The 24,934-nt window shown below is 43.6% G+C and overlaps 1 protein-coding gene and 2 non-coding genes across 4 annotated transcripts in view; 2 read left to right on the top strand and 1 right to left on the bottom strand.

Annotated features, from left to right (window-relative positions):
• LOC138626888 (contactin-associated protein-like 4) overlaps positions 1-24,934 on the bottom strand; it is a 54,815-nt gene that overhangs the window by 7,627 nt on the left and 22,254 nt on the right. Inside the window, exons 6-20 of one of the 2 annotated variants that reach the window (XM_069708861.1) lie at positions 20,887-21,107; positions 20,451-20,579; positions 18,549-18,819; positions 18,283-18,432; positions 17,262-17,433; positions 13,461-13,567; positions 12,764-12,883; positions 12,166-12,366; positions 10,375-10,537; positions 9,231-9,358; positions 8,564-8,734; positions 6,761-6,979; positions 3,052-3,291; positions 1,774-1,998; positions 468-601 (exon numbers count right to left, since the gene is read on the bottom strand). In XM_069708861.1, the coding sequence (XP_069564962.1) occupies positions 468-601; positions 1,774-1,998; positions 3,052-3,291; positions 6,761-6,979; positions 8,564-8,734; positions 9,231-9,358; positions 10,375-10,537; positions 12,166-12,366; positions 12,764-12,883; positions 13,461-13,567; positions 17,262-17,433; positions 18,283-18,432; positions 18,549-18,819; positions 20,451-20,579; positions 20,887-21,107 (2,651 nt within the window). The remainder of the gene's footprint in view (positions 1-467; positions 602-1,773; positions 1,999-3,051; positions 3,292-6,760; positions 6,980-8,563; positions 8,735-9,230; positions 9,359-10,374; positions 10,538-12,165; positions 12,367-12,763; positions 12,884-13,460; positions 13,568-17,261; positions 17,434-18,282; positions 18,433-18,548; positions 18,820-20,450; positions 20,580-20,886; positions 21,108-24,934) is intronic. The other variant, XM_069708863.1, reaches the window with a different exon arrangement.
• trnal-uaa (transfer RNA leucine (anticodon UAA)) lies at positions 15,732-15,814 on the top strand. The gene has a single exon. It is a non-coding gene; the product is annotated as a tRNA-Leu (tRNA).
• On the top strand, positions 16,772-16,854 carry trnal-uaa (transfer RNA leucine (anticodon UAA)). Its single transcript has one exon. It is a non-coding gene; the product is annotated as a tRNA-Leu (tRNA).

Raw genomic sequence — 24,934 nt, 5'->3', positions numbered from 1 at the left:
GTCTTAGAAACACTCAGGTGCTGCATTTAAATATTATAATAACCCTGAAAAACCCTGCATGTGGCTTTAAAAAAAAAAAAAAAAAAAAAAACACATTTTAATTTGTATCTTTCTTCTATTCCAAGTACCAATATCTAAGCTGGAGAAAAAAAAAAAGTGTTTTCTGTTTTCTTTCATTTGATTTTGTTGAGTTGTCTATAAATATTTATAGAAACAAATGTAAATATAGAAAAAAGGAAAACGGTTGTTAAAAATGTGAATTTGAATGTATAAGTTGTTAAAACTGAAAACCAAAAAAATGATCGTCATCGTATTCTCTTTTCTCGAGGAAACGTCAGAAAGTTTTTGTCGCTGCAGCTCAAACGGATCAAAACTCGTCGGCAACGACCGGATCAGACTGAATTCGTGCGGTCGGAGTTTCGACTTTAAACCGCATCGACTTGGTGAACCGATGACGTTGGTGTTACCTGCACGGACACCGAGTCCGTCAGTCTCCTGATGTTCACGCTGTGCAGCCGTCCGTCCGCCAGACTCCTCACGCTGCTCCTCAACACCTCAACATCTCTGCTGCTGTCCAGCCGGTACCTCACCTCCAGAACATCTACACACACACACACACACACACACACACACACACACACACACACACACACACACACACACACACACACACACACACACACACACACACACACACACACACACACACACACACACACACACACACCGCGCTGTGTTACATTCAGATTTCAGCATTAATCATCATTTCAAAGTTTTCCTCCTGAAAACGTCCTCTAATCGTGGCCAACAGGGTAAACACACCATTAATCCCTCCAATACAAATCTGAATATTTTAAAGCGCTGCTTTGCTCCACGAGTGAAAGACTTCTACATTCAACAGCATGAGAGTTAATTCAGAACTGATCTAATTAATCCTCCTGATATTCAGGCGTGTTAAAGGAAAGAAAGGAAAAAGTGATGGATTGAAGAAAAAATTTAAGGATGTCCTTCAAAAGTAGTTTTTATCCACAAAATAATAAATCAGATCAAAACTTTTTATTTATTTATTTTTTTTACACGTGTGCAGCGATTGTGGGGGAATTACTGACGACCTGCAGCGACCTGTTGCTGATGGATCTGTTCTTCGTGTTCAGGCTGCAGAAGTGCAACGAAGCTCTCTGGGATTTCATTGGACGCTTTGTTTTAAAAGAGCGTTCACCTGACGACTCGGCGGTCAGCAGAAAAAACCCTTTTAATGCCCTGCTGTCCATCAGCTTTCTGAGTCATTAACGCCTGAAAAAATAAATAATCCATTTACAGCTAATGCAGCAGCAAAGTGCTCATTTTATTAAACTCCTGCATGTTGGAAATGTAGTTTTAAATTCAAAGTGCCGCCTACTTGGCTTAAAAGCAAAAACACAATTATTTCACACAGAAGTTAAGAAAACACTTTGGCTGGTTTTATTCAGTAGAGCAGCGACCTGACGACAAATCTTTATTCTGCAGCTTCGCTCAACAGGAAGTAGAGAAGAAGAAGATATGAGTGAAAGGAGGAGGAGAGGTGAGAAGGAAAACTCTTAAAGAGACTTCTGAGGTTTGAAAACTGGAGAAACGGGAGAAGTGAAGAGCAAAAAGAGACGTACTTCCTGGTAAGAATGAGAGAAACAGGAAGTGAATAATAATGTAAAGAAGGTAAAGAACGAAGGAGGAGTTAAAAAACACGACAATGAATTAAAGGAGAAGTAACTTTCCTTCAAAATAAAAGCGTCCCACCGTGCTTGTTGATGAGCAGGGCCAGGTGCTCTCTGTAGTAGGAGCTGACGTAGAGCAGCAGAGCCGGACTCTGATTGGTCCTGAAGCTCAGCGAGACGTTCTCTCCTCTCAGCGTCACGTCGGAGAAGATGGAGGACGGCAGAGCGCTGCTGTTCCTCACCAACTCGTACGGCTCCCTGAAGGTGTAGCTGACCGAGGTCGCCGGCTTGAAGATGGCCGACACCTCTGGAGGAGGAAAGAAGAGGGGTTTTCTTTTTGGTCTGAGATCATCTTTTAGAGTATTAAACGCAGAGTGTGTGTGAGCAGGACGTTGAGATAACAACTCAATACGAGGTGGGAGGAAGGTCCTTTTAAAGACAGCAGAGACGACTGGACGGAAGTTACTGGACTAATGGAGAGCATGAAGGTCAGCGTGGTGACACGTTGTTAGCGAGTTTAACATCAAACCAAACACTGAAAAAAGACTTCAGCACATCAAACGGACACGAAACGCTTCAAAGCTCTGATGTCACTCAGGACCTCAGGACGGATGTCCAGTGGAGTCAAAGCAGAAAAAGATGATCAGCCTTCAGATAAACACACTCTGAGTCTATCAGCTGTGAATGTCAGCAGTGATGTCATCAACCATCAGTGATGTCATCAACCATCAGTGATGTCATCGTTGGTTTGTGAACGTTATGAATCCTCCAGTTCAGATTCTGTCCGTCACCATCTTGCTAGTTCGGAGCAGGAAGTGACCATATTTGGACGAGCTGGGGGAGGAGCCAGAGGTGGATCTGACCGATCTGATCGGAAACCTGACGATACTACGTCCCGCCCACCGATAGCTGTAACCTGACTGCACCACAGGCCTGTCAATCAAACAGACACGCCCCCAAAAACAGGTCTTCTTGAATCTTCTTTTCTAATGAATGAGAGATTATTTTCAGATGGACCTCCAGAAAACTAAGAAGAAGGAGTGACTTTAGCTAACAACACCGAGATAACTGATGGGCACATTTTATTCACTTTGGATTTGATGAGAGAAGTTGAATGGGAGTCTATGGAGCCGGAGGCTTTTTGGAGCCGACCTCTAGTGGCACTCGCTGGTATTGCAGCTGAAGACACTTCTGGATCGGAACCATTTTACAGACCTGAAGCTACGAACTCCTTAATAAACAGTCAAGGACTCTGACCTTCAACCACCAAACTTTAATTTGAGGTTAAGTTGATGATTGTGTCACATTTAAAAAAATTAAAAAAGGCCATCCAGGTGTGACGTGGTATGAATGTGTTCACCTGTGTGGCAGAAGACTCCGCTGTACGCCGACCGGCTGCAGTCGCAGTAGAAGCCGGCGTCTCTCTCCACACAGCCGCCCTGGTTGAGGCACAGCGATCCGTAGCTGCTGCAGTGACCCGGGCAGCCGGGCTGAACGCCGGGCGTGATCCTCGCCCTCTCCTCCAGGTCCAGAGTGACGCCGTTCAGCTGCAGGGAGCGGATGCAGCCCCGGAAGCCCTTCTGCCTGGACGCCGTCCCTCCTGACGACACATCGCATTTACAGTCATGTTTTACACTTTCAGCTAACGAATTCTTCAGCACAGCGACACGTCGCCCGTGTTTATTGGGCTGCTTTTTTCCTCCAAGTTAAAAGATAAAATTCAACATTGAAAAACTACAAACTAAGAAATGAAAGAATTTTATGTAACTTTTATTTAACCTTCATTTTAACCAGGCGAGCCTCAGGGATAAGTTTCCATGCAGACATATAAATATTCTAAGAAAAGAACTCTTTCTAGATATCTTTCTAGAAACATTAAATAGATTCAATTTTTAATTAAAATATCATCAGTCAGAGTACGATAGCTGGCCCATCTTCTCTGGTGCAGTAAAAGGAAACCTTTAGCTGCGCTAAAGAGGTTAAAACAGCTTCGTGTGTGTGAGAGGGGATTCGAACCGGGACCGGAGACGCATCCCTGAGGGACGCCGCCTCCCATCAAAACAGCAGCAGCAGGTTATTAGAGAGCGAACGGGACCTGGGAGGGTTTCCTGCTGCGCAACCTCCAACTCCAACAAAGATCACACATCACATGGACACGCTGCTCACAGGAAACACTTAAAAACAGCATAATGAGGGATTTGTGATGTGGAGATCAAAGCGAACATCAAAGAAACGGAAAGCAGAGAAAAACTCCACCTCTGACCAGCAGAGCAGCGGTGCGATCAACACGACCTCAACTCCATCAGAAACACGTCAGCGCTAACAAGATAATCCAGCCTCTCCACACAGGAGACCTGGATCATCAACGCGATCACATGAAAGACAAATTAATTAGTGAAAAGGAGATCAAAGTCGTCGTCGGTGTGACGCAGCGACATCAGGACGACAGCAGAATGGGAGGAAGGAGGAAATAAAATCTGGAGGAGCAGCGTGAGACTCGAACACGCGTCCGACTGTTTCAGCTTCAGCTCGTTGAGATGAGTTCAGGTCTCAACATGAGTTCAGCAGATTCTCTGACAACACACATAAAACACTGCAGGACGGTCGGAGCCGCAGAGATCAAACAATCATCAAAGATGGATGTGCAGAGCTGGATGATGCTGATGCTGCACGCGAGCATCATCCAGGGCAGAGAATTCACTTCTGATGTCTCCTCCAGCGTGATGTGAAGGATTTGAGGAGCTGGAATCAAAAGAAACTCAAAGGAAAGATGCACGCGCAGCTTTTTCATTCCCCTCCTCGCTCATATCAGAGAAAATCAATAATTTACTGGAGTAGTGAGCAGAAAATTCAGATTTCAGAAACTTAAATCATCATTTCAATGCCCTTTTGTTTGTCTTATGAACAGATTCACAAAATAACCATTTTCAGATATTTAAAATGTATTTTTAGGGCTTTTGTTTCATGGCTAAATGTACAAACTCAGAATAAATTGGTGGAAACTAAAAGTAAAAAAGTGGTTTCAGACAGTTTGTGGATCTAAGCTGACTTCTAAACCTTTCATAGACACAGACCAGTTTTATATTTACGATGTTGTGTTATCAAACTAGGATACAGTTTCTTTTTGGTGTTTTTGTGTTTCTTTCTTTGGGTGGGGGTCCAAATTAAAGAGGAAACACTGGATTTTATTCATTAAATCTGATTGCAACTGATTTGAAACCAATCTGTGTTTTAAGGCGCCGCAGAGACGACACGACGAGCACAAACAAACCGACTTTGACTCGACAGGATGCTGCTTAGATCACAGGACAGTCTGACATCATCACGGGACACGTGACCTGATGGAGATCCTTGTTGTCGGCAGCACAAACACACAAAAGGCTGGACTGTCCGAACCTTCAGAGGAAGTGATTCCTCCGCTCGCCGCCCAGCTCACTGAAAACTGCTGCGTTTGGAATTTTTGCACAGACAATGCAAACGACACAAAGTGGATTACAAATCTGCGCGAGGCAATAACACGGCTTATTAATCAAAACAATGGAAGTCTGTGCCGGGCGGGATTACGGCACATAAACACAGCGAAACACTGAAAATATGGCTTTATGAATCCACACAAAACCACCAGAGCAGCTTAGAGCTCAAACAAACGGAGCGGCCGGCCGCACAAATCAGGTCTTATAAATACAATTCATGTGGTAAAATGGTTTGTAAATTTAAATAAGCCACTGCTGAGGCTTCCACTCTGTACGCCTGTAGGGAGGGACTCTGTCAATAAATAGTTTTTAGAGGGATACTGTAAATGTATGTGGAAAATAACTGATGACTTAAAACATGAAGATCTGAATGTGAGGAATACTGCTGAGCGGTTCGGAGCACTTCTGCATCGCAACCATTTTTCAGAAGCTACGAACACTTTTATATTCAGTCTGTGATCTATACAGATATGAAAGTCTTGTGTGCATGTAGCATCCTTCAGTCATCATGAGGAAGATCCAGGAAAACACACTTTAATTGTCTTGAAAAATCTCCCGAAATTATCTCATAAAATTGGGACTTTAATATATTAGTGATATTTTTTCAGTAAAATATCAGTTTTTTTCACCACTGCAGCTGTTTGATGTTTGAAGAGAACAAAAAGGACAGCATTTAAATATTCATAAGAGGCTTCATTTGCAATTAAAATACAAATTGGCCTTTTCAGCTAACAAAACCAGGATTGTTGTTGCTTCTTATTTATTCGGAATATACGGTCGACCAATCGGATCGCACAACTCCTCCGGCGGTGTCATACAGCATCTGTGAAGCAGCTAAAACCTAAAATCCTACAAATCCAGAATCACACTTACTTTCTAAACATATTTCTTATCATCGAATCTGCAGGATCGTGTTTACTGTCAGTTCACAGTAGATATTTTTAATCCTTTTTTTTTTTTTTTTGCCTGTAAAGCATAAACCTGCTCTCTTTTTGATGGACACCGACTTTCTGCAGACGGTTTAATTAAAGCCGACGCGCTGTGCTGATTGGTATTCAGCTTCGTTGTCACGTACAGAGAGGAGAGCTGCTGCCTGAACATGTTGGTGCATCGGCAACACAAAACACAGAAATCATGAGGACGTAGGACGAAAAGACACTAAAACAGCAGAACTCCTGAACTAAATACAGAAAACATGAAACAATCCTGTACGTCTGACACCAAAGACTGTTGATTAGGAGTTTAACTCTGTCCTGTTGTCTCTAAATTGAAATGTAACCTGCAGCTTGCAAACAGCTCTAAATAAATTATAACTTGTGGGAACAAACGGTTAAAAGAAGCTCCCGTGAAGGTGTCTGACAACGCAGCCAGAACTGGCTCGGTGCAGAGTGGAGACGTCTGATGTGAACTGAAGTGGGAGGCTGAGATTTATTCTACCGGGACGGGAAACAGAAACAGACTAAAAGCTGGAGAGACTTCAGGAAGAACCAAAGAGCGTTTCGGAGAAAAAACTGCATCCATTAAATAGAAATACGAAACCCATGAAAGCCTCCCACGCTGCTGCGTGTTCCTCCTCCTCCTCCTCCTCCTCCTCACCTATGAACAGCTGGCTGTTGAGCTGCAGGTGGAAGTGTCCGTCAGCCGGAGCCTCCTGCGTGGAGACGGGAAGTTCGTCCAGCTGCAGCGACGCCTCCTTCACGTTCCGCTCGGCTCGGACTCGATGCCACCGGTTGTCGTTCAGCGGGACGCTCGACTCCGCACGGACCTCCAGCGGGCCGTTGCCCACGTCGAAGGAGAACAGCACCTGAGTGGAGGCTGAAGCGACAGGAGGGAGGAGTCAGAGGAGGAGGCTGCTTCCTTGAGAAGCTTCGAGCGTCCTGTTGCCACGGCAACACTGAACCCAGGTGCATCTCTTGGCGGCTCCTCTAACGGCCACTCGGCTCTGAATCTAACCGTATTAAAGTGATTAAGAAACTTCTCTGTATATTTCAGATATCACAGTCTGAAGTAGCAGTTTTAACTTCTAATGTTTTTCTTAGTTCCCCCTCTCGTGAAAAAGTAGAGTTCAAATGAAGCGAGATTTATTTATTGTAAACTGGGAACAAAAAGAAAAGCTCTATTAAAATGGCTTCACATTTTAAATAACAGTGTTTTATAAAACCACTCATCTCTAATCTCCTAAACATGTTCTGAGTGACGTTCACGTTTCAAGAGGGGGCGGAGCTTCTCCGTCCGGGACCGAAGAAGGCGCGTCAGGTCAGGAGACACCAGCTGGGTTTTCTTTGTGCAACCGTGAATTCGTCCCCCAGAGTCAGACTGTCAACACCGAGTTCCGCTGGGACCTTCTGAGGCGTCTGAGGGTTGTCAGCTGGTTATTAACTTGAGTTTAACTGTTTTTCTTTTACAAAATGACAACCACCAACACTACTTCATGAAGGTCGTTTCTGCTCCGTGTGCATCACCGTGCAGCAAAAGCCTGTGAACTTTCTGATCGCCCTTCGTAAACGCTGCCGGCGAAGCGACCACGCCGACGGTGATTTCCCCCGAGGAGCTGCTGCTGCAGCGTCGTCCCCGTACGACATCCTCCGTTTGTCCCCTCACATCCACTTTTAAAGAAAACGCAGCTCTGTAATTTCAGTCCCAACATTCATGAAACTACTTTGTGCTAAAGTTGAAAAGGTTTTTGATTTGTTGAGAGTTGTACAGTTTCTCTCGCTTGTGATGGCGCAGCTGTCAATCAAATTTAATCACATCTCACCTACACAGCTCTGAAGACGGAGATTAACTCGGCTTTGAAGCATTAATGAATAATAATCAAGGATTTTTTCTTTCTTTAAGGTTCAGAGTGTGCAGGATTGAAGAGGATTTATTAGCCAAAATGGAAAATTATATTCTTAATTATGTTTTCATTAAATCACCTGAAACCAAGAATTGTTGTGTTTTAATTACCTTAGAAGGAGCAAGTCCTCCTCTACAGAGCTGCCAGGTTTCTACCGGAGCCCAGAAGGGACAAACCAAACTCCAAAAACACCGTAGAGTACGATCCTGCACACTGCTCCTTTAAACGTAATTTTAATCCGTGTATTTCTTTTGAAAATTTACGATTTACTTGGTTAACTGTTACAAGTTTTCTGAGGCTTTCATGCTGCTGATGTGTGATGGTGGTGCTTCCCTGTTCCTTTGTGTAATAAACCAGATAAAAAAATAAAAAAAGCCTTCCTGGATTCAACCTCATCAGTGACTCCACCCCCTCCTTCCTCCTAATCCCGCCCCAAAAATGCCTTTTGTATTTGGTACTCAAACCCTCATTTCAGTTTCACGCTTAAAAAAAGCGTGTAACTTTCACGCCTAGACGGCCGTGAAAAATGATTTATGTCCGTAACCTCCGGCGGTACTCACAGCTCAGCTGGATGCGGATGAAGTCTCGGATGCCCAGGTTCTCCAGGAACACACCGGAGGACGCCGTGGTCTTAAACAGGAAGGAGATGTCGGCGCTCAGCTCTCCGTGGAACGTCGGGAAGTGGAGGTACGACGTCTCCTTGTCGAAAAACGCGGCGTTCCAGAAGCTCTCTGAGAAACAACAACAACAAGTAAAAAAATCTCTGTCGTGAAACTTTACATGGAAATCACGTTGCAAACCAGCTCAACTAATGACTTTACACAACGGAGTGATTTCTGCCGCTCGATTGATCATGCTGAACGTTTATTTGTCTATCTGCCGGGTGGAAACACCGCGGATGTAATTGCATGTAATTGAGAAAAGGAAACAGCGCGTGACTTTGATTTACCTTGTAATGAATTTAATGAGGAACAAGAAGTGTAAAAAACCAGGAGGGAGAAATGCATTTAGCAACACTTGTGCTAATGATAATTAGCTTCTAATTGGCAGGTGGAACGAAACATTCAACACGCATATCGACGACACAGAACCGGTCACAACGACGTGCTGTTGTTAATACGTCTGTAGATTCGTCCAGTCAAACAAAACCCAACATGTTGTATTTATTAGTTGGACAAAAGACATTATTGTCTTCTCTCCGTCAACTGAAACCAGAGGCGGGCTTACTGTCTCCATGACAACGCAGCGGTCCCACCCTGTAGGCGGCCTCCGACCCCGGCCTCTGGAGGTCACCCAGCACCAGAGACCTGACGGGGAGGTTCTCCTTACGGGTCAGAAGACCGGAGTCTTCAGTCCTGGAGGAGGAAGAGGAGGAGAGATGAAGGACCAAAAGGAGAAGAGGCAACAGAAGAGGAGGGAGGAAAGGAGGGTGAACGTCCATTCTCAAGCGTCCAGTTCAGATTCTGTCCGTCACCATCTTGCTAGTTCGGAGCGGTTTGCAGCAGGAAGTGACCATATATGGATGAGCTGGGGGAGGAGCCAGCAGTGGATCTGACTGATCTGATTGGAAACCTGACGATACTACTAGGTCCTGTCTGTTATTAAAGGTCCATTCATCCTGTCTGTTATTAAAGGTCCATTCATCCTGTCTGCCATTAAAGGTCCATTCATCCTGTCTGTTATTAAAGGTCCATTCATCCTGTCTGTTATTAAATGTCCATTCATCCTGTCTGTTATTAAAGGTCCATTCATCCTGTCTGTCATTAAAGGTCCATTCATCCTGTCTGTCATTAAAGGTCCATTCATCCTGTCTGTTATTAAAGGTCCATTCATCCTGTCTGTCATTAAAGGTCCATTCATCCTGTCTGTCATTAAAGGTCCATTCATCCTGTCTGTTATTAAAGGTCCATTCATCCTGTCTGTCATTAAAGGTCCATTCATCCTGTCTGTCATTAGAGGTCCATTCATCCTGTCTGTCATTAAAGGTCCATTCATCCTGTCTGTCATTAAAGGTCCATTCATCCTGTCTGTTGTTAAAGGTCCATTCATCCTGTCTGTCATTAAAGGTCCATTCATCCTGTCTGTCGTTAAAGGTCCATTCATCCTGTCTGTCATTAATGGTCCATTCATCCTGTCTGTCATTAAAGGTCCATTCATCCTGTCTGTCGTTAAAGGTCCATTCATCCTGTCTGTCATTAGAGGTCCATTCATCCTGTCTGTCGTTAAAGGTCCATTCATCCTGTCTGTCGTTAAAGGTCCATTCATCCTGTCTGTCATTAATGGTCCATTCATCCTGTCTGTCATTAAAGGTCCATTCATCCTGTCTGTTATTAAAGGTCCATTCATCCTGTCTGTTATTAAAGGTCCTCACCACTCGGTGCGGTCAGCGTCACAGTTGCAGTAGTGCTGAGGATCCACACAGTCGCCCTGCAGGCCGCAGGAACACTGCTGGCTACCTGGCTGAGCTCCACCCCAATACGTCTGGACCCGACCGGGACCGGGACCACCGAGCCACCAGCTGAACGGAGAGCCCTCTGAGACACACACACACACACACACACACACACACACACACACACACACACACACGCACACACACTTCATAGTTTAATCTGCTGACTCGTCTGATTTTGCTTCACTCGAAGATATTCTTCCTGAAGAGTTCATCATTCCAATGAAAGAAGTCATATTTTTCTGTTTAATTACTATAAAAACAGCCCGGTTAGTGTTTTCTGTTGAGCTGTGAGGACATCAATATATCAGGCTTTTCAAAAAATAAACCAAAAAGGGACAGTTAGCATCATTTTACTGGGATGCTCTGCAGCGTCTTCACCTCCACGACACCAAACCTCCTGCAGAAGATGTTGAGCATGAAGAACCTCCGTCCGGCGGGACGTTTGCCAGCTGCTAACTTCTAAAAGTGAATATATAGTTTTCATACGGAGGACGATGACAGTTCGCACTGAGGGATGTGTTTCACACACTCAAGAGTTTGTAGATAAATTGGAAGTGTTTCTGCTGAGTAAGCGCTCTTTTATTTATTTATTTTTCCCCCCACAGAGTTTCTAATAGAAGTTTCAGGATTTTCATCCATCACTTTATGACCAGCAGCGCCGACGAGCTGCTTCACATCTCAGATTTCTGTACCGGAGACTCTTTGTGGTTCCTGAGGAGGCGAATTGATCTGCAGCTCAAACGAAACCCTGACGAACGGATATAAAATGTTTGTTTCGGGGTTGTTGTTCTTTTTTTTTTTTTTTTAATGGAGAATTCAGTTTAACGGTCACTTTGGTCCAAAATCAAACTTCTTAAGAATGACTGGATGAAATGAAACTCCAACAACTCTAATGTGGAACAAAAAAACTCAGCTCCTCTTCGTCTTCTATTTACATCTCTGAGCTCTGCAGCATCCTGCGAAGCTTAAAACACCTGCACAGCTGTGGTTGGTGTGATTTATGGCGTCTCGTTCCTCTGACTGTGATGCTCTGCTCTTCTTCTGTTTGGACTTTAAAACGTCTGCTGTTCAGATTAATTTAATGCAACTTGATGATTTTAGTCCTGCTTGTAATTCTCAACATCTGAGTCAATAACAATCAGCAGAAAACACACAACCCAAAAAAGCACTGAACTCATCCCAGAAGGAGGAGGAATTAAAAACAATCCTGAACAATCAATTTGTCTGAATCATCTCTGCAAGAAGAGAAAACAAACCAGAGAGGAACGATCTGTTCTTCGTGTTCGAGAGAGAGAAGAAGATCCTGAAGAGTCGGCTTCACTCAACTTTGATTTAACCCGACACGTTCGTTAAGAAACAAGTTGTTGTTTACAGTCTCCCCCCACCCCCCCTCCCAGAGAAAAAAAATGCAATAGATTTAAGAGATTAAAAGGATTCAGATTAGATGGTTAAATACTGAGATCTACTTTTGAATTAGTGTAATCAAAAGAACAGAATGGAATAAAATCAAAATAAGTAGTAGTCGTAAAAAGATGAAAAAGATGATGTTTGATGACTTTAAAAATGGTCTCTAATCTTTGGATTTTCGAGTAAAACATAAAGTTAATCAATCATTAATAATACAGATCAATGTAAAACTGGAGAGAAATGTTAAACCGTCCAATGATTGACAGACTTCAGGTCGCAGAAAAAAGTTACACGCTTTACCGAGAGAGTTGAGGAGGCGGGACTTCCTGCAGTGGTAGGACAGCTCCTGCTCGCAGTGCTCTGATTGGCTGATGGCGGCCAGCAGCTGCTCCTCATTGGACGAGTAGTGGAAGTGGACTGAGAGCTGGTTTCCACCTGCAGACGGTCGGACTCTGGTCAGCTCCGTGTTGTTGTGCTGCAGCACCATCAACGTCTTCTCCTCTGCAGGGCAGGAAGTGACACCATTACTAGAGGAGAGAGTGTGTGTGTGTGTGTGTGTGTGTGTGTGTGTGTGTGTGTGTGTGTGTGTGTGTGTGTGTGTGTGTGTGTGTGTGTGTGTGTGTGTGTGTGTGTGTGTGTGTGTGTGTGTGTGTGTGTGTGTGTGTGTGTGTGTGTGTGTGTGTGTGTGTGTGTGTGTGTGTGTGTGTGTGTGTGTGTGTGTGTGTGTGTGTATGAGTGTGTGTGTGTGTGTGTGTGTGTGTGTGTGTGTGTGTGTGTGTGTGTGTGTGTGTGTGTGTGTGTGTGTGTGTGTGTGTGTGTGTGTGTGTGTGTGTGTGTGTGTGTGTGTGTGTGTGTGTGTGTGTGTGTGTGTGTGTGTGTGTGTGTGTGTGTGCGTCACCTGTCATGTTGCAGTAGACCAGCTGTGGTCTGATTGGTCCGCTGCCGTCCACATCGATGTAAAAATGTCCCGACGTGTTCCCGTTGTGTTTGTACGCCTCGCACGACTGTTCGTACACGGCTGGGAGGAGAAGAGTGACATCACAACGACAACGTCACCATGGTGACACACAGGATGAAGACTTTGTTCTGTTATGACTCCTGGATGCTAAAGATGAAACACGCCTCTAATTATTGAACAGGGCGGCTGCTGGAATTACAGCGTTTCTGTGTTTTAATGCTTTAAGTACATTTAATTCTGTTTTTCTACCTGCAGAACGTTTCCCTTTAATTTTAGTTTGAAATACAGCTGGTGGTGTGTCATGTGATCTGTTGGTGTGTCATGTGATCTGTTGGTGTGTCATGTGATCTGTTGGTGTGTCATGTGATCTGTTGGTGTGTCATGTGATCTGTTGGTGTGTTATGTGATCTGTTGGTGTGTCATGTGATCTGGTGATGTGTCATGTGATCTGTTGATGTGTCATGTGATCTGTTGGTGTGTCATGTGATCTGTTGGTGTCATGTGATCTGTTGGTGTGTCATGTGATCTGTTGGTGTCATGTGATCTGTTGGTGTCATGTGATCTGTTGATGTGATCTGTTGGTGTGTCATGTGATCTGTTGGTGTCATGTGATCTGTTGGTGTGTCATGTGACTCACAGCTGTGGCAGGTGGCTCCGCTGTAGCCGCTGTCGGAGCAGTTGCAGAGGAAGACGGTCCAGGACTGACTGCAGAGACCGCCATGTTCACATCGACTGGGAGAACATCTGATGGAGACACAGAGAGACAGAGAGACAGAGACAGAGACACAGACAGAGAGAGACAGAGAGAGACATACAGAGAGACAGACAGAGAGACAGACAGAGGTAGGTTCAGTTCTGATGGACAGCATCATGATTAAAGTGAGTAAACAACGACAGGTGGACGGTTCTCTTTGTGACCTGCAGCCAACAAACTTAATCAGAGGACAGAGATCGTCATGGAAACCAAATTTAATTGAACTGCCTTGTTGTTGAAATGTGTCGTACTAATAAACTAACCTTGATTATTTGGCCCAAAAAAAAGGATGTTTTTGTTGTTGCTGATTTTAGTCTATTTTTGCGTATTATATTAAGTCTGCGCAGGTGAAACGACAGCAGGACGTTTTCAGCTGATATTTCAAACGACAGGTGAGCCTCTGATCTGCTGCTCGAACACGACGGAGGCACGACGTGACCTCGTTCCCCGGGACGGAGAGCTCGACAGGAGACGAGGAGGAACCACACAGGTTGCTCTCCACCTGCTCACACATTACATCAAGAAAGGTAAACTACAAAAGAAAGACGCACGCACGCACACACACACACACACACACACACACACACACACACACACACTGTGTTTGTTTCTTTTCAACCTATATTTCAGACGGCTGTGTTTACTTATGTAAATTCCGGTGACAGTGTTTTAAGGTTGTATTTGGGACCCGAACGCAGGCAGGAATATTGAAAACAGATGAGAGCACAGAATCTGCAGCACTCCTCTTTATTTTGGATAAAAGCGCCGACTCAGCGCAGCCTGTCATCCCGCCACAGTCCGAGTCTCGCCGTCCATTTATCTCCATGCTGCTGTGATCTCACGGTGAGCTGCAGCGCTGCAGATAAAGCATTTAGCTTTCACTTGAAATTCACCACAAACGCTTGTTTTTTTAAATATTTTTATACATTTAGTATTTATGTGTGTGTGTTGCAGTGGTGCTGCAGTCACATTCAGTAGGAGGAAGATGAAGCTGTTAGCAGCAGGGACGACCAGAGATGTGGACTTTATTAAGGCTGCAGGTGAGTTTTGTCTTAAATATGCAGGAATAAAACCAAAAAATCATTTTATTGTTTAATGTTGTTTTTTTTTGTAAAGCTTTTAATTCCTATCAGAGTGAAAACTAAACATACCGTAAAGCAGAATTTTGTTCCTGTGGTTCAGACCTGAAGGATGCAGAAAGTGTTTATAACTCTTAAAATCAAATTCTAAACTTGTTGTTTTGTCTGGATTTTAATGGAATTTTATCCATTTTATATTTTTATTGAATTGTCCATTTATTTAAACGTTTTAGCTGCTTTTACTTCTTGCTCTATCTATTTTAATATTTATCAAAAACAAAATTTTCACATTTCAAATGGTTTTACCTCATTTCTATATTTTAGCTGATTTTACTTCTTGGTTTATCTATTTTAATATTTCAAATTTTTTTTTATTGTATTTTTTTTATATTTTTCAGATGGTTTCACCTCTTGGTATTACTCTATTTTAGTATCTTATTAAGCTTTAATTGATTTATTTGACTGTCAATTGATACACATATATTGTTTACACTGTAGTCATTAAACCAAATGTGAATTTTCAGGTTAGTATGAGCAAAACATGCAGACAGGGAAACTGGGGATATGTGCAGCGCGCATATTAACCTATAAACAATAATTGTACTGGTTTCCAGCTGGCTGTTTCTTTTTTCCTAAATACTCACAATGTCCATATAAAGAATAAACTCTAATATGTCACAATAGCTCACAGGAAGAGAGAGAACCCAAACACGTGACAACTGCAAACTTTACTCACGCAATTCTGAAGGAAAATGAAAACCACAGAGAGCAGCTGGAAAAGTAAAAAACTCAGGAAGCATGAGAGGTCTTACAGGAAGAGAATTAAAGTCCCAAAGAGGGACGAAGACATGCAACGACCAATGAGGCAGAACTTCCCAGAGTGCTGATTGGCTGATGGATCACAGGTGAGCTCAAAAAACAAAACAAAAAAACAAGAGAAGGAAGTAAAACAAACAGACACAGGAGGTGATTTCAAAATAAAACAGGAAACCCAACAAACTAAACCATGACATCATAACTCCTCCTACATCCTTTTACCTGTAAAAAAAACAACACCCGTTCCCTTAAACTCACCATCAGGATGGCCGAGTGGTTAAGGTGTTGGACTTAAGATCCAATGGGTGAATGCCCACGTGGGTTCGAACCCCACTCCTGGTATCCTTCTAGATGTTTGAACCTTTAACCTCCATCACCTCACTTCACATGCATTCAACTGCGAAAGGCTACTTGATTGTAAGAATGTGTTCAGACATCCACGAATGTGAAATACATCATATATTCTAATTCAAAGCATTCTGCAACCTTCATTTAAAGAAGCCACCAAAGTCGGTTATTATTGTTGATATTTGAGGAGACAAATGTAATTTTGGAAGGTTTGTTTTTGTTCTGCAGCTGAAACCACAAGCAATAATTGTAATATTATTAACGCCACTGATATCATCCCGAATCGAACCTCAGAGCCGACAAATCCAAATAAAAAGGCTGATGCAGAAACATTTTGTAAGAAGCCGAAGAGAGAAAGCGTTGATCAGATCTGAAGTAAAACAAACAGTCCGTGTGGTTATTTCACAGCTCGCATCGCCGCTGAACAATCAGAGAACGGTGCTCCTTAATGGAAACGCTGCGAGAGCTGTTTCTCTACTTTGCTTGTTACTTTCCAACGCTTCAACACACAAATAAATTACTCTGCCAAAAAAAAAAAAAAAAAAATCAAACAGAAGAAAAATTTGATTTCACTTCCCAGATGAAAGTTGAGTCGGGTGTGAAGTTGTGTGACAGAACAATCGATGCAGCCGAACTTGTGATTGACAGCCTGCTCAGCTGCCTTTGTTTGTCTGTCAGCTAAATGAAATGTAATGTAATGTCTGATGTCCTAACTCACATCTTTATGGTGTTTCATCATCTGAACTCTTCAGTCTCATCCTGTGTTCCTAATATTCAAGAATATGAAGGAATAAAACGTGTTTTTGTCTGTTTTAAAGATCAAATGTTGTTTCAGTAATAAATATTTAGTTTTTTTTTGCTGAACTACAAGCACAAAAAAACCAACAGATTTTGATTGAATCACTTTAAGGAGTTTGTCTGTGTGGACAGGTCGTTATGGTAACATCAGACACCAGGATGACCAAGTGGTTAAGGCGTTGGCCTTAAGATCCAATGGACTCATGTCCTCGTGGGTTCAAACCCCACTCCTGGTATATTAAAGGCACCTTTGAAGAACTGGAGTTCATGATTTCAAATCTCCAAACACAGCTTAGACACAGAAAACTCTATAAAGCGCTCTGACGTGGGCCAAAGACCTGCTGAAGGATGGAACCACCAAATCCATGATGTCTGAGCTGCAGCCACTCTGACGAACTCAATTTTATTGAAGTTAAAAAGGTCAGTAACTGCTCGTGTTAATACGCTGCAGGGTTTGCATTCATTACAGCTCCGTTATTTCCTCACAGAGCGAAGACATCTCTGAGGCTGCTGCTAAACTCTCCCGAGGACATAAATCATTTTAATCTGGGAAACCATACATTAAATCTGCCGAATGCTAGAAACACTCCAGAGGAAAGACCGGCTCTGGGTTAAATCAAACATCTGCAGCCGCGTCTCTCACCTGTCGATGATGCCACACATGTCGATCTGCAGTTGACTGTAGTTTCCCAGCAGTCTTTGCTGCACCAGGTTCAGGTCGGCGGGCCGGTTCTGCAGGCTGATGAGGCGCATGCAGCCCTGGAAGACGTCAAAGGGGTTCGTGCATCCGGCGCTGTCGTCTGCAGCGGGACAGCCTGGAGGAGGGAATAAAACAAAGAGATGAAACCTTTTGTGATTTACTAAACAGAAATGCGAAGAGAAGCTGCGGAGCGTTGTTGTGCATCTCTAAGCAGCTGAAATCATTTAAATAAAAGACAGATGAATGCAGCTAATCTCCTTTTCTGCTGCAGTTCGTTTAACACGGAACAGAAGATGCATGTTCAGGAGGATAAAAAGGCCTCCGGCCGGACTGCAATTCTGCTGAGTAGAGAGGAAAGAAAAGAGGAAGAGGAGGAAGAGGACAGAGTGAAGATGAAAGGAGGAAGATAACGAAGAATTATACGTTTCATTATAAAACGGCCACCAGCTGAAGGTGAGTATCGACGACATCAGCAACTTTTATACACGTCGTTCAACAGCAAACGTTCATTTAAACCGAACTGAAACAGACAGTTTGTAGTCAGCAGTAACATCACAACACTTCTGTGTCGACAAGCGGAAACCTGCTGCAGTTCCTCAAATGTCCACCAGAGGCTCCAGCAGCGACTCAGTCCCCACAAACCATGTTAAAACTTTACAGCATAAATAAACATGTTTACAGCCGAAATAAACACGTTTACAGCCGAAATAAACACGTTTACAGCATAAATAAACATATTTACAGCAGAAATAAACATGTTTACAGCAGAAACGTGTTTACAGAATGCTACAGAGAAGTTTTTTGGTCCCTGCAGCTAATTTCAATTTAAACTCACCGTTTACATTTTAAATTAAATGAAGTTCTGCAGATGAATAAAGTTCTGCAGAATTAAAGGGCGGGGCTGCTTTGATTGACAGCTGCGATCATCACCTTCTGTATTTGTGTTACCAAACATGTTTCGTACCTCCAAAGAAGAGCTGACCTCCCATGCTGACAGGAAACGAGGGCGTGGCCTGAGCGACGCCACCTTCGTCTTTATCCACGGAGACGGTCAGGCGGCCGCGTCCGCCGGAGAAATCCACTGAGTGCCACTGACCGTCGTTCAGGACAGAACCTGGCAAAACAGTTCATAATAATATAAATATGTGTTTTCATTAACGCGGTAGATTTTAGTCATTGATAACAAGACGTTAGAGGTTAGAAGTTCATCTTATTGGTGGTTAAACTGACCTGCGCTGAGCTCCAGCAGCACTCGGCCTTCTTTATGGACCTGCAGCTGCAGTCGGGCTTCACTCAGGTACAACCAGACCACGCCCCTTTGCTGAGGGAGGTCGAAGGTGAGCAGCAGCCCCGCCTTGTTCCACGTCCTGAACTGGAACCCGACGGAAACGCCCCCCGAGGACGAGGACGCCGTCGTCCCCGGCAGCTGGAGGAAGCTGCGTGGGCCGGGGAACGTCACGGCGACGGAAACCGGCTCGGCGCACCAGAAGGTCACGTTGCCCTGAGAGACGAGGAGGAGGATAACACCACATCAAGCATGAATATTAATGAGCTACAGGGGGCGTGGCCACGTGACCTCGTATCACCCCATCAGAGAGTCTCCTTGAGAATAAACGCAAACTAAAAAAAACACCAAAGTGACCCGGTGGTGTTCAGATCCGTTGTTCTGAGCGATGCAGTCATCCGCTCTGCTGGGAACATCGACCCCGCCAGCTTTACAACGCTCTGGAAACACAGATGACATCTCAGAGGAGCGGTTACAGTGATGGATGAAAGAGTGTGGTGGAGAACGCACCAACGCTGCAAAACACAAAGGACGAAGAACAGGGGCTATACAAGTCCCCAAAAGGCTTCTTTACAAACACACAGGACGAAGAACAGGGGCTATACAAGTCCCCAAAAGGCTTCTTTACAAACACACATACACACCCAAAAACACACACACATTATTTTACTATGAACTTTACTCTGAATCTCTGAATCTCTGACTCTCTGACTCTCTGAATCTCTGATTCTCTGATTCTCTGAATCTCTGACTCTCTGACTCTGAATATCTGAATCTCTGAATCTCTGACTCTCTGAATCTCTGAATCTCTGACTCTGAATCTCTGACTCTCTGAATCTCTGAATATCTGAATCTCTGACTCTGAATCTCTGACTCTGAATCTCTGACTCTCTGAATATCTGAATCTCTGAATCTCTGAATCTCTGAATCTCTGACTCTATGAATCTCTGAATATCTGAATCTCTGAATCTCTGACTCTCTGAATATCTGGATATCTGACTCTGAATCTCTGACTCTCTGAATCTCTGACTCTCTAAATCTCTGAATCTCTGACTCTCTGACTCTGAATATCTGAATCTCTGAATCTCTGACTCTCTGAATCTCTGAATCTCTGACTCTGAATCTCTGAATCTCTGACTCTCTGAATCTCTGAATATTTGACTCTCTGACTCTCTGAATCTCTGACTCTCTGACTCTCTGAATCTCTGAATCTCTGACTCTCTGAATCTCTGAATCTCTGACTCTCTGAATATCTGACTCACTGACTCTCTGAATATCTGAATCTCTGACTCTGAATATCAGAATTTCTGACTCTCTGAATCTCTGACTCTGAATCTCTGAATCTCTGACTCTGAATCTCTGACTCTCTGAATCTCTGAATATCTGAATCTCTGACTCTGAATCTCTGAATTTCTGACTCTGAATCTCTGAATCTCTGACTCTCTGAATCTCTGACTCTCTGACTCTCTGACTCTCTGAATCTCTGACTCTGAATCTCTGACTCTGAATCTCTGACTCTGGTTCTCCTCGTTAAGACCTCGTTAGGCAGCGAGCAGCAGCATCAGCATCCAGGTGATTTCTAGAGGATGTCGACATGTATGAAGACACCTGCACACACCGACAACTGGAGGAAAGTGCTTCTTCAGCTGCTGGAGGTCCAAGAAGAGTTTATCTTCCAGATTTCTGTTTTCTCTGTCAGATGTAGAAACTTGGGAGCTGAACATAACGGTTTACGAGATCCGTCGTCATCACAGAAGTTACAGACGCTAATATTTCACTGCGTATCGACGGTGTTTTTGAGGCGCGTGTTCATCTTGTTCTGATATTTCGGGGAGACGTGTGCTCACCTTCACATCCACCTGCGGGTCACCGTGTTGAAACAGCTGCTTCAGCTTCACGTTGTTGTGCAGCAGGTTTTCCAGACAGCCGTGGAAGTTCCTCCCGGAGTCGAGGCTCCGGACGGCACCGACGCTCAGCTGAGATAACGACATGCATGTCTTTACAGTGTGTTGGTGTAGGTTGTGTTTGTGTAGGTTGTGTGTTTGTGTAGGTTGTGTGTTTGTGTAGGTTGTGTGTTTGTGTAGGTTGTGTTTGTGTAGGTTGTGTGTTTGTGTAGGTTGTGTGTTTGTGTAGGTTGTGTGTTTGTGTAGGTTGTGTTTGTGTAGATTGTGTGTTTGTGTAGGTTGTGTGTTTGTGTAGGTTGTGTTTGTGTAGGTTGTGTGTTTGTGTAGGTTGTGTGTTTGTGTAGGTTGTGTGTTTGTGTAGATTGTGTGTTTGTGTCACCTGCTCGATGCTCCTGAACTCTTCAGGGATCTGAACCTTCTCCGTGTGTTTGTCCACGCTGAGGTTCAGGTGAGCGCTCCTCTGCTCCAGAACCACCCGGTGCCACTGCTGGTCGTCCAGCAGGCTGCCGAGGGAGGCGAGGAGTTGGGGCTCAGAGGAGGAGGAAGAGGAGGTACTACCTGGAGGAGGGGACAGGGAGGAGGAGGAGGAGGAGGTTCTACCTGGAGGAGTGGACAGGGAGGAGGAGGAGGTGGAGGAGTGAAGAGGATGTTGGAGGAGGGGAAACAGAGGAGAGGAGGATGAAGGTCAGGTAACAGGAAGAGGATGAGAAGGAGGAATAACCAAGAGGAGGAAAAGGAGGAAGAGGAGGAGGGGGAGGAGGTGAAGAGAAAGAAGGATGGATGGATGATGGATGGAACTAACGACAGACGGCAACTTTTAATCAACACGAAATCGAATCTGCAGATAAATAAGAAACAAGAAGGAACGGATCAAAGTTGAATTCAACGTATTTGTTATTTTCCTCTGATTTCCAGGTTTGTTTCCATCAGTTATGAATCTATTTTCTCCGATCTGAGCGCCTGTTTGTTTGTTTGTTTGTTTGTTTGTTTTCTGACCTGCTGTCAATCCCACCGGTTGTCGAGGGAACGCTGGCTCCTCTAAATATCTCACGTCTCTCAGCATCCCGCGGGGAGAGACACCGCCGGGTCACTGCGAGACACCCGGGACACCGGCGGGACACCGGCGGGTCACCGCTGCTCAAATTATTAGGAAACTGCTGGAAACATCTGCGTAGTCGCATCTTAAAATGAAAAGGCAAATCTGTGATCATTCTTAAAAAAGCTGCAGAAGAAACGCAGCGAGACTTCATTAATGATAGATGAGCACCAGGAACTTTGTTTGTGCTGAGAAAACAACGCCGTCAGAAACAGTCAGTCATTAAAAATGTATCAGAGTCTTCAGGGAGAAACTTCAGAGACAGAAACCGACAGTCGGGAAGATGATGGACAAATAAGATGTCTCATATTTACAGAAAACATCTTCATCTTCATCCAGGAGAGGAGAGGAAGACTCTCCTGTCGTTAAGGGAAACCTTACTTCCAGCTTTGAGATGCTCATTTTCAGTTTTTCACATCTTTTAATGTTGTTAAAGCTTCTTAAACACTTTAGATGAAACCTGAACTCTGAAGTCTGAGACGCATTTTCTATTTTAGGAAACTTTTATCCGACTTGTAAAAATATTTTTAAAAAAGGGACATTTCACTGCTTTTTTTCCCCATTGGACCTCTTTAGACCCGGTCCAGGTCCAAAACTACAGTACTCACACAGATCCAACCTGGATGAAATTATCACAGAGAGAATAAAGATTTTTTTTTTTTTAAAAACACTTTCTGATTTGTGAAACCTTTATTCTATTTGTTAAAACATAAAAAAGGGACATTTCACTGCTAACAGGTCTAAAGGGGGAAAAAAGCAGTAAAATGTCCCTTTTTTATGTTTTTTTTACAAATCAAATAAAAGTTTTCTAAAAATAGAAAAATGCCTTTCAGACTTCAGGCTTCATCTAAAGTGTCTAAAACGCTTTAACAACATGAAGAGGTGCAAAAAGCCCAAAAACGGACTACAGGTAGTTGAACCCTGTCAGTAAGGTTTCCTTTAACTTTTCCTTTCAACGCAGTTCTGACTTATTTGAACGAGACGCTGCGATAGAGGAGGGACGGCACGACTTCCACACAAGGTCTCTTTACTGCCGTTGATTAATAGATAATAGATGATCACGCTGCAGGAGGAGACGAGGCCCTCACAGGATGGATGTTTCAGAGGATGGAGGGTTTCATTACTGCGTGAACGATGGGGACGAGGAGGTGGAGATCAATGTGAAAGATTAGAGGCCAAAACATAGAAAATTGCAGTACTCTTATTAATCGATAGATTCGTCTCTTTCCTGCTCTTCATCTCTCTCTCCTCGTGGTCATTTTGTTTTTTTCTTTCAGTCTAAGTTGTCCGAGACAACTTTCTTTGTATTTACGATGTTTTTTTTTTTTTTATTATTAATTATATCAGATTTTATTAAAACAGGACGCTGCTCAGTAAAATAAACCCTGAGAGTGTCTGCATCATCATTACAGCCTCTATCGTTTCATCATTCTGCTCACACCCTGCAGACAATATCACTTAACTGCATCTTGTCTGCTCTTCCTATTACGGCGTTTCACGATCTGATGGCTCCTATCGGAGAAACGCCTCGTGTAATTATTTCGGCGATTGACTCTCATAAAGCGCGACGTCTGTCACCGAGATGATTCACAGATCGGGTCGCACGCTGAGTGATGCTTCTGCAAATCTATCAACAGCTTTGCTCTTTTTTCTTTTTTTCTTTTCTTACACTGTGGAAGGTTGAAGTGACGGAAATAATTCAGTTTCTTTAAAAATAGAAACTGATTCGGGACAATAAGGGGAAAATGGAAACTTATAAAGAGTCACATGACTGAGGCTGATGTCAACGACCACGACAAAAGTTCTGCATTTATTTTCATATTGAACTCATTCACTGTATATATATAAACAAAAATGAAATGGTTCTGATCCAGAAGTGTCTTCAGCTGCAATGCCAGCGAGTGCCACTAGAGGTCGGCTCCAAAAAGCCTCCGGCTCCATAGACTCCCATTCAACTTCTCTCATCAAATCCAAAGTGAATAAAATGTGTCCATCAGTTCTCTCGGTGTTGTTAGCTAAAGTCACTCCTTCTTCTTAGTTTTCTGGAGGTCCATCTGAAAATAATCCCTCATTCATTAGAAAAGAAGATTCAAGAAGACCTGTTTTTGGGGGCGTTGACCACAACCTGTATTAAATGTACAGGAACAGCTAACCAACACTGTAAAACAACATGATGGAATTTAGTGGAATGAACTAAACTTTTCTTGTTTACTTGTTTATGTAAAGAAATGTTGTTATTTCAACTTAAAGTTTTTATTTTCAGACCACTGAGTAGCTTGAGGTCTTTTGACTCAAACTGCTGAGAGCTTGTCGGGATTGTTTCCTGAGGCACGTGATCATATGTCTTCTAGTGTTTAAAAAACATGGACGTGTTAACAAAGGTTATGAACTTGATTTCTTGCTGAAGGGCATCGTCGAGGCCTCCAGCTGCCAGCATGTAATTATCTTCAAATGTCTCCAGCATCGATGGACATGTTCAGACAAATCAATCGTTAATGCTGGATCTTCTAAAGAAGAGTCGGAAAAGAGTTGGTGGACAAATGACTGACGGAGACACAAATCAAACTGAAATGTCTCCGGGAAGCAGATGTGATAAAATAAACGCAGAAAAAGTGCGATTGAGCGATGGGGATTCAGCTCCGTCCTCCATCACGTGATGTCGGCGTCCTCCGAGGAGTAAAAACTCTCAGACTTGGCGTCTCTGTGCAGATGAGTCGCCTCATAAAGCGAGCAGCGTTGAAGTGAAGCAGCCTGATGACGGCAGGTGACCCACATTACGCAACCTGCGACCTGCGAAAACTCTCAGAGGAGGAAATACAGCCGGCGCTGAAACAATAATAATAAAATATAATAAAAAAGGTTGTTTTTGGAAAAGAATCGCTCCAAACGAGAGAGAATAAATGAATCCTCCGATAGGAAAACATCAAGATCGGCGAGATCTGAGGAGACAAACCGGCAGCGGTGAGCGGAGGAGAGGAGAAGATGGTTTGGACTTCCTCCCTCTGAGCTGCAGTCGTCCTTTAACAGGACAGTTTTTGTTTTCAGGTGCAGCAGGACTTCCTGTGTGTCACGTGACTGTCTGTCGTTCTCAGTCGAGGTTATAATAACACAATTCAGACAATAAGATGTCTGTTGTTTTTTTACTTTAAAGGTCAAAGGTGTGTTTATTTAATTTTAGAGCTTATGCGTGTATTTATAAATGTTTCTTTCTTACCTGTATTCTTACGCTGCTGACTACATTTCTCCACTGCGGGACTAATAAAGTCTCATCTAGTCATATCTTATCTTTGCAGGAGCTGTTTTCCATTCTTCAAGAAGATAGAGGCCTGAG

Source organism: Brachyistius frenatus, unplaced genomic scaffold, assembly GCF_029030835.1.
Source record: "Brachyistius frenatus isolate BFR_SWC_R1_liver_20210118 unplaced genomic scaffold, ASM2903083v1 Contig_79, whole genome shotgun sequence".
Lineage (NCBI taxonomy): Eukaryota > Metazoa > Chordata > Actinopteri > Embiotocidae > Brachyistius > Brachyistius frenatus.
This window is presented reverse-complemented; position numbering and strand designations above follow the sequence as displayed.